General features: G+C 37.7%; 1 protein-coding gene across 1 annotated transcript; it reads right to left on the reverse strand.

Annotated features, from left to right (window-relative positions):
• Positions 1-619: 619 nt before the first annotated feature.
• calhm1b (calcium homeostasis modulator 1b) lies at positions 620-8,108 on the reverse strand. The gene is made up of 2 exons (XM_066693393.1): positions 6,764-8,108; positions 620-2,617 (listed from the first exon to the last, which is right to left on the reverse strand). The coding sequence occupies exons 1-2, from the start codon at positions 7,307-7,309 to the stop codon at positions 2,135-2,137; spliced, it is 1,029 nt and encodes a 342-aa protein (XP_066549490.1). The 5' UTR covers positions 7,310-8,108; the 3' UTR covers positions 620-2,134.
• Positions 8,109-8,912: the final 804 nt, after the last annotated feature.

Below are 8,912 nucleotides of genomic sequence, written 5' to 3' on the forward strand. Positions count from 1 at the left end.
CATCCACATAACCACCCCCTTGCATTATCACGCACCATTACTTTCTATTCTTAAAATGTGTTGGTGTTCTATAAATGTCCCAATCTCTGGCCATTTACAGATGTACAGACTTGGTTTTTAAAGACAGCAAACTCCAAACCAGATCAAATTATTTATTCAGCCTCAAAGAAACTGATTGCAAGTAGGTCACACTGGCAATGTTGACATCATGCTGCATGAGGAATGTAATATTTGTATTTTAACATATCCTGAAACAACTGCAAAACAATGCTACTATGCAGAGTATTTAAACACGAAACAGAATTGAAGGGACATTGCACATTTCAATAGCAGTGGGAAGGAGGTGGATTGTGTCTTTATCCAGTATAAAAAGTGGATAGAACAGTCATAACTAAAATTAACTGTCAGTTGGTTGTGAAACAGAATAAAATAGTTTGAATGTGTGCTTTAATTTCTTGCATAATTTTATTCACATATATTTTCTTACATATTTATATATTTTCTTCATAAAAAACATCTGCAAAGGTGTATGCTACATACCATACAATTTTAATCATTGTTAACTTTTACAATCCCAAAATGTATATGCAGAGACTAGAGGTTCTTGTGTACAAATGTCTGAATTAAACATTTTATTAAAAATGACCAAACACAATTTTAATAGCTTTGCTCCATTGCATATCTAAATAAATACATAAATAAATACATAAATAGGTTATTGAAAGCAAGATGGGCCTGTTAAAATAACCAATGCATAGCACAGCCCACAGTATACAGGCACTTCATGGAAAATGTAACAGCATACATGAAAATAAAAAGCCAGGAATGACGCCTGCACCATAAAGGATGCAAATCATGACAGCAAACTGCTCTGATTTTCATCTTCAGGATATCCTGCCACTTAAAATATTTATTTCTTCATGTTATTACACAGAAAAATATTGTGACTTTTCTTCTAGTTTTACATTCCATTCTGCATTGCAGTTTTAATGCAGTGTTACAAAGAGGTAGATAAGATTTCGGTGACTAAAACTGAGACTCAAACTAATGCAAATAAAGAATACTGTGTTACTTGACTTGTCAGTAGCTTCTATCAATCTTTAAAAAAGAGGAGTCATTTGTTTGCTTGTCATTCTTTGTTTTTGGCCATCTGCTCTACATGATGACTACAGAACAATACAAATATATATTTGTACAGAACAGTGGAGTCGTTATTGCATTATGCAATGTAGATTTAAGAGTGATATTCTACAAACATTTATTCTACCAGAAAATAACAGAAAACACCAAAAACTGAGAAACTCCCCCCCCCCCACAATAAAATCTAATGTATTTATTAAGTTTATTGTCCAATATAAGTTACATGTACAGTATTCTATGGGAAGCACACAGGATACAGAAATCTTTAAATGCAATTTGCTAAAATGTATTTTTGAGTTTCAAAAGGCAGCAGAATAGAATGTAAAGGACTATAAATCAGTCCCATATTCTTCACAGACACTAGAGTATCAATGTGGTCTTAACACTATTATCTGACTACCCCCCCACACCCCATCTGTCCTTCATACATCTAGTCCACAGGACTTGTAAGGTTTCCCATATTAGCTTCCCTCTACATTGTAAGTGAGGGCAGTTATAAGTGAGCCGATTGTCCCTTTTGGCCCAGATAAGCAGCTTTCACCAAAAATAAATAAACTATGACTATGACTACATGTCTTCCTGTCTTATTCAGTCTTAAACCACTAGTTGTGATATCTATGCTCAAGTTTTAGCCATGAAAACAATTCCTTTGACCATACAGTGAACATGAATGCCGTTGTATATGGTAATATGGTATATATGTGCAAATTTGTTGGGATGATAGAACAGACTTATCTGATTACTGATTCAGTCAAATCCAGAACATCAGCATTCAAAAAGAGGAAAAGGATGGGTGATCCGGTTTGTCCAGCACCACACAGCCATAGGTAGACAAGATACACAGACAATGCCAGTCTCTGTCAATCCAGCACAGAAGGGCACTGGGGTGATAGCCATGATTCTCAAAAAAGAGATTCTCCCCCAGCTTCTTACAGCTGTGTTTTCCAAAGCTTGTATGTTTTTCACGTTGTGCGAGTGTGCGGGTGTGTGGCACTCAGACCTTACTGTAGTAGGTCGCCCATTCTTTCTTTGGCTGGGGTTCTGCATGGTTTATGTCTCCGTTGCCATTGGCATGTCCGTTCTGTGCCACTTCCTCCTTTTTCAGATCGAGGGAAGGTTTGCAGGTGTGCCAGTTCCTGAGCAGTTTGTTCACTTCATCTTGGGCCCTGATGCCTCTCAGTTTGTCATCGTCACTCACGTGCTTCCCTTCGTCGTCGTCGTCCCCTTCGTGGGGGGAGTGATGGTGGTGTAAGGTGCGCATCTCTCCGCTGATGCTCTCGAAGTACTGCTGGATGCACACCTTGGCGAAGGACTTGGCATGCTCTGTGCAGGTTTCATCAAACATCTTGCGCTCAATGTCGATGTAATGAGACCAGTACTTGGTCTTCAGGAATGCAGCTTGCGTGAAGCAGGGCCGGATCGCCCTCACCATGAAAGCCAGTACGGTCATCAGCAGCAGGAAGATCCATCCGAAAGCCTAGGAGACAGAGCAGCCTGCGGTTTAAGAGCAGATCTTGGACACCAGGACGTTCAGTGTCAGAATCAATGGCATGCAGTGTGACCTCCATGTAATACATTTACCTAACATTTTAATAAAAATAAAAAATAAAGTAAAATCAAGTGGACTTTAATGTTAATGAGGGTTAGGTTCTCTCAACTCGGTTGGATTTCCTTACACTTAAGCTAGCTTTTGAATGGAGGAATGTTGAGTTGTTGAGATGAAAATAAAGCAAAAATTGCTAGGCTATGCAGTGAATGAATCTTAAACTTATTTTGGGTCCTATCCCTGGCTCTAAATATATAACCTTCAATATATTCAATAAAATCAGGCTCTGCAATGTATCTGAAAACATTTGGTAGTTTTTGAAGTCAGATGTTTTGCATTTAACATACAAGAAGCTAAAAATAATGTAACTTGAATATAATCATTTTTAATTTGGAAAGTGAATCCTCCACCATATTGTCTTCTACAAACTCTACCAAGTAAAAACGCAGTTATCATTCTACAACATTTTTCATGTGCTTTTTGACTATACAGATAAATGCATGAAAATGTCCTGCTTTCTTCAAAATAAAAGTTAAATCTAGTAGTCTTATTTCATCACAGCACTAGTTGATGTTTCATTGACATTAGGACTAAAGGAACTAAACAAAAATATTTTGTTGCTCCAAACATTTAAATGTACCATAAGTATTCCTATTGCTGTAGCAACAATTAGTGAGATATAATACTGTTTCATATCCCGCATCTTGCTCTTTTAAATATCTGTTGGTCTGATTGATGTTTGTTGACTTCAACAGGCAATTCTGAGTAACTACCACAAGAGGGAACTACTGTACAAAATACATTTGCTGAAGATTGTATTTGTAATATCTCAAACTCAGAAGAGCACTATTTTGAAAACACATTTTGAAAAACCCATCCCATTTTGACTACAAGGTGGCAAACCAACCGCATTGTAAACTTACTCAGATATTGCATTTTGTCCTCGGATGACACGCTATGTCAGTACATGAAACTTATTGAAATGATTTACAATAGCTTTGATACACCTTGATCATTTCTAGAATCTAAGCAGAAACAAAATAGAATGCAAGTGTATTTTTGCTGCTAGATCACCCGAGCAAGAAAAATGCACAATATAGTTACCAAGCCAGAGAGAGGAAAAAAAGACTTGAGAAACATTTTCAAGCCGACACTGATATCTCTGAATGTGGGTTGTTTACATCTATGCATAAGGCTCACAGGTAAAGAATAATTAAAAACTATTGATAAATGTACCTCCTTATTTAATTGTATCAACCTAAAGGTTGCTTGAATTACTGCACCAGAATTACAAAAAATATACCCGTGATTTGGTGAGGTTTTTGATAACTTGAAAATCTCCAACTCTCTTAATTCATGAAAGGTTGAATTAAGTAACTAAGATCTCAGCTGGTGTTGGAATTCATTTTCAAACTGTTTAACAAATGGAATAAAACAGTATCAAGTGATCCATATGTCACAAAATGGGCACTTAAAGGTGATTGGTTTGTCAGAACTAATTATGATTGATATCTTTAGAAACGTCAGTCTGCATTGTTTTTTGTTTTTTTGGTCTGTTCAGCTAGGCAACAGATGCACTTTAACCATAGGGTGTCATCACTTTGTATGAGAATAACAAATAAGCTTTTTTGAAATGTCTCTGCCCGTCTTTGTGTCTGCATTTTTATATTTAGGCTTAACGACAGAAATGCCTTTCAACTTTTTCACTTTTCAACAGGCTGCATTCCATTAATGATGCTTATCAGGAATTGCAATCATATATGGGTTGAGCAGCATTTCTCTTTAAAAGAAAGAGGAATGGATGCTTTCAAATTACCATTTTGAGCAGAAAATGACTCACTGTAGAATTAGTCATCAAATATTTATACTCATTTAAGTCAAACCCAACCTAAAAAACAATTTACTTAGCTTACTAAAAATATGTCTAGTCAATCAGAAATAAACATCGCCCTAATATTGTCCAGTATCCCTTTAGAAAGCATTGTCACTGCTCTAAAAGCCAGTTTAAATGTCACGTTGCTATAACAAGTAATTAACAGTTATTATATAGGAAGGGAAATACAATACTTAAAGCCCACCTTTTATTTCTTTGCACAACATATAATTCATGTATTCAAGATGAAAGTGTGCCATTGTGCATCTTCAGTGTGTAAGCTACATCTTTCCAAGTTCACATTTCCACACAGTACAATACTTTAGCATTCCAATACACATGTACTTTGGCAAAAATACATTGAAGGAATATAATTATATAAACATCCAACCAACTTCTGTTTTTAAGTGAAGCAGAACTGGCGTTATTACTAAACAATGAAAAATGTGTTTGGTTTACCACAAATGTCAATAGTCTTCATTTTGAAGGACAGATCGTAAGAGTGTGACAAGCTGTAGCTTTTAAGTGTTGTTCTGGCAAAAGCCTACCACTGTTAAGCAGCAATACAGGACTAAGTTATAGAAACATTTTTATCAAATGCTGTAGTACATGGGGCTGAATTTCCTAATGCCATGTTATTGCAGTTTTGGCTCAAAAATAATGTGAATTTCACCATGTATTTGAATTACCCAGTACTTGAATCACACAGAACAACCCTTGTGTGTGATATCACTTCTTATCTGTAGTGAGCAACTGACCAGCAATTGTCTGGAAAGCATTTTCTCAGCCATATTTTTCCACTTTCCATCATTGACAGTAGATGTTTCTCAGGAGACTATTAAAACAACTGGACTCTAAAGGCTTGGACTTTTACTGACCCATGTAAATTGTAAGCAAATATACATACGCATGATTACCAAGAAGCTTTAGACACATCAGAGCATCTGCGCATTGACCACAGTTACTCATGTGAAATTATCGAATAGCTATTTTGTGTCCATTTAGAAACTGGTGATTTTTAAGATGGCAGGAAACTATGTACTTGTAAGAAATTGTGTTTAGCAACCAGATTAATAATATTTATTAATTATTTATTAACACTAGTTGTCTAGAATTCAGGAACATTTCTTCATTATTTTCCATCAACTTTCAATGGACTATGCAGTGCACTTTCAAGTATCTTGCCTAACTTATTAAAAATACTGACTGTTGTACACTACACTCACCAATCTATACTTGAACAATTGTGCATGCTTCTTGAACGACTTCTTCTAAGGCACTGTACATCTACATGAGTTGCCGCTCTTTAATAAGACCAGTAAAAGTCATGGCTTTGAGAGTCAAGTGTCAATCCTAAAGAGTGCTTTCATATACATTAAGTAATATAACAGAATGACCTTGGAAACATCCTGGTCCCACATGCCCAATACATTTTTTCAACACTGGCAGCCTCCTTGCACTGATGCTTTAAAATGATACCATTGCTATCCCCCAATCCATCAAGCTAGCAGCTGCTATTCAACATAGTCTCACATCCTGAAGCATCAGTTTAAAGCAATGTCATGGAGCATCATGGAGTGGCAGGATTCTGGGATGCACTGACTTGTAGTAACCAATTCGGGCTTAACGAGCATCTTCCATTGTTGGGTTCACTGTGGATCTGTGTGGGCATTCCCCATCTTTACTGTGACAGTTTGCATTTTGCTTCTGGCAGGGCAAGTGATCTCATATTGTAAGTGCTTTTCACTTATGGTTACATATTCTTGTAGTCTGCTAATCAGTAGTAAGACAAATCTCAATGTCTCAAATTAAGCAATGAATGTATAAGCCCTTCACATACTGTTCCAAATATACCTTATACATATCCCCATTAAAACCGCTGCAGTTTCTTGTGTGTTGCTAAAGGCACTGTGAACTGTACCAAAACCAGGAAATCACAAAAGAGCACTGGATACTAAACACCACAGGCTGTGTTTAAGAAAAATGGCCCAATTGTCCTGAATTGTTGGGACCTTAAACAAAGTTATCTGAGAATTGCAGATTGCACCCGTAAAATAATATCGATAAGCACTGGCCATGAACTATTAAAGCACTCATTTAATGCAGACCACTGCCTATACGTGTCTGAACAACAAACAAAAAACGATTTTACATGTATATTAGCACATGCCACACTACGCTATTACCCGGCACTATCGACTCACCTGTGATATACAACGGATGTACCGCTCCGCCGCTTCTCGCGAGATCACCGCCCCACCATCGAAGATGTCCTTGCAGGGGATCTTTGCCAGCAGTTTCTGCGTTTCGTCTTCCGAGAGTCCATGGCTGGCGTTGCCAAACTTGCCTATATCCAAGTCGATGCTGAAAGCACAGAGAAAACTCTTGCCGTCCATCAGGGTGACGGAGATCCACACGGCGGGGGCGATCATGGACCGCTGCGTCATGGAGCAGAACATGTAGCGCAGCACCGCCGGGTCTTTGCGCCGCTTCCCCACCGGCCGCTTCCACTCCTCCGCCAGCATGGACACGTTATTGTTCAGCACAAAACCGATTAAAAAGAGCACCACCGGGGGCAGGAATAGGATGCCCAGCCCGTAGGCATAGTTGTACTCCGGGAGACAGGGGCAGTTGAACTCGAAAGCCGTGTATAACTGCGCGCTGGCCAGAGCCATGATCCCACAGAAGCCATTCATGAACGACTCCTGGTTCGATTGTAAGAACTGGAACATCATCCGGAATTTATCCATGTTGCTAGTTTTTGGTTTTCTTTATAGATTACCAAGGACAGAAATATATATATATATATATATATATATATATAACGTTGGGGGAAAGAGCGACTTGCCTGTACAGTTCTTACCCCCTTCTGTATGTACACTATCCCTCTCTTGCCAATATATCCGAGGCTTTTAAATCTGTATTATTATAGATCCCTGTGGCAATTATGACACAAACCCAAAGGGCACTGATTATATTGTTTGCCCAAGTTCTTATAGGCTATATTCAATATAATGATTAGGTCCCGATGCCTAACAGCTGTAATTCTGAAAACACAAACGAGAGCAATAGTACGTGAAAAATCAAACAAGCCAAATAGACAACTTTATATTCAGCCTTTAGTTTCTACTTAAACAAACAAACAAACAAAACGTACTCTGCTTACTACAAGTCGTTGATGGACAAATGAGGATTTGTCCAAGGTCCTTCTCTTCTTGACTTTCAGGAAACAATCCAGATTTGGGATCTTTTAAAATCTCCTTTCGGATACCGACTATGCAGCTTCAACATATCCCCGTCAGAGTCTGCTTGTAAAACCACAAAAGGTGCTGTATGTTGTATCCACTCACTTATCACTAGCACAACAAAAATTGTTCCTTTTGGTGCGGATTCCTGGGATCCCTCTGATGCCTTTACTTACACATTGGGGGTGTGGGGGGGGAAGCAATCGTTTATTTTCCTTTCCTCGAAAATTGCATAGTGAAAAAAGGAAAGAAATGATGATGCATGCCCCACCTTCAGAAGTCACTTGAAAGCACCTGAACTCGGACAGCCCGCCTATATGACTCTGTACTGATTTCCAAGGCGCAACCCCCTGCAGGCGAGGAAGGTGCTCTTCCAACAATGTGGTTTTCAACATGAAAACAGCGCCCCGTACTGTTTAATAATGGTACATCATTTACGTTCATTCATTATAATACCTGTATTTTGTTTAGAATGGATTTCTTACGATAGATACTTCCTTTAACATACAACTGGGCCTCATTGAGACACTGTACTTTATATGAATACACAATACATATACAAAACATGCTTGTGTCGTCCTTGTGCATGCATCCATAAAGACCACCAGCAACTATGCGTTGATAAAATAGCATACAAATATTGGTATAAAATCAGACTGACCTTGACCTTGTATTTATATTGTTTTGCTTCCAGTGTCTCATATATGCCATACATTATTTTCATAATTTGATAGATCTTAATATCACAGAAGAGTATAGCAGTTGTAATGGAATATCATTATGGATTAGAAGAAGCCATAACCATCTCAGTGATTTATTTTATTTTATTTTATTTTATTTTATTTTATTTTGGGTTTCCTTGTTGTTATTTTTAAACTATCTTCCAAGACGACAACACAATTTGAGGCATGCCGTATGTCTTTTGGTGGAAGTGAACCTGGGTGAACAGGAAGAGTTGCATTGCTGAACAAATATATTGTTTAATTCTAATTTACATGTATACAATCTGACCAGCACTCTAGAGTGAAATAAATTGACATTTTAAGCTTTGACTACAAAGTTCCTTGAGGATGAGAAAAACGGCCTACAAAGTAAATCTCACATGAGG

Source organism: Amia ocellicauda, chromosome 20, assembly GCF_036373705.1.
Source record: "Amia ocellicauda isolate fAmiCal2 chromosome 20, fAmiCal2.hap1, whole genome shotgun sequence".
NCBI lineage: Eukaryota > Metazoa > Chordata > Actinopteri > Amiiformes > Amiidae > Amia > Amia ocellicauda.

Bases quoted from the DNA above. Each gene is read 5' to 3' on its own strand.
- calhm1b (XM_066693393.1), bottom strand. From the start codon at position 7,309: ATGGATAAATTCCGGATGATGTTCCAGTTCTTACAATCGAACCAGGAG. The intron at 2,618-6,763 runs GTGAGTCGATAG...TCTGTCTCCTAG, and splicing joins ACATCCGTTGTATATCACAG to GCTTTCGGATGGATCTTCCT.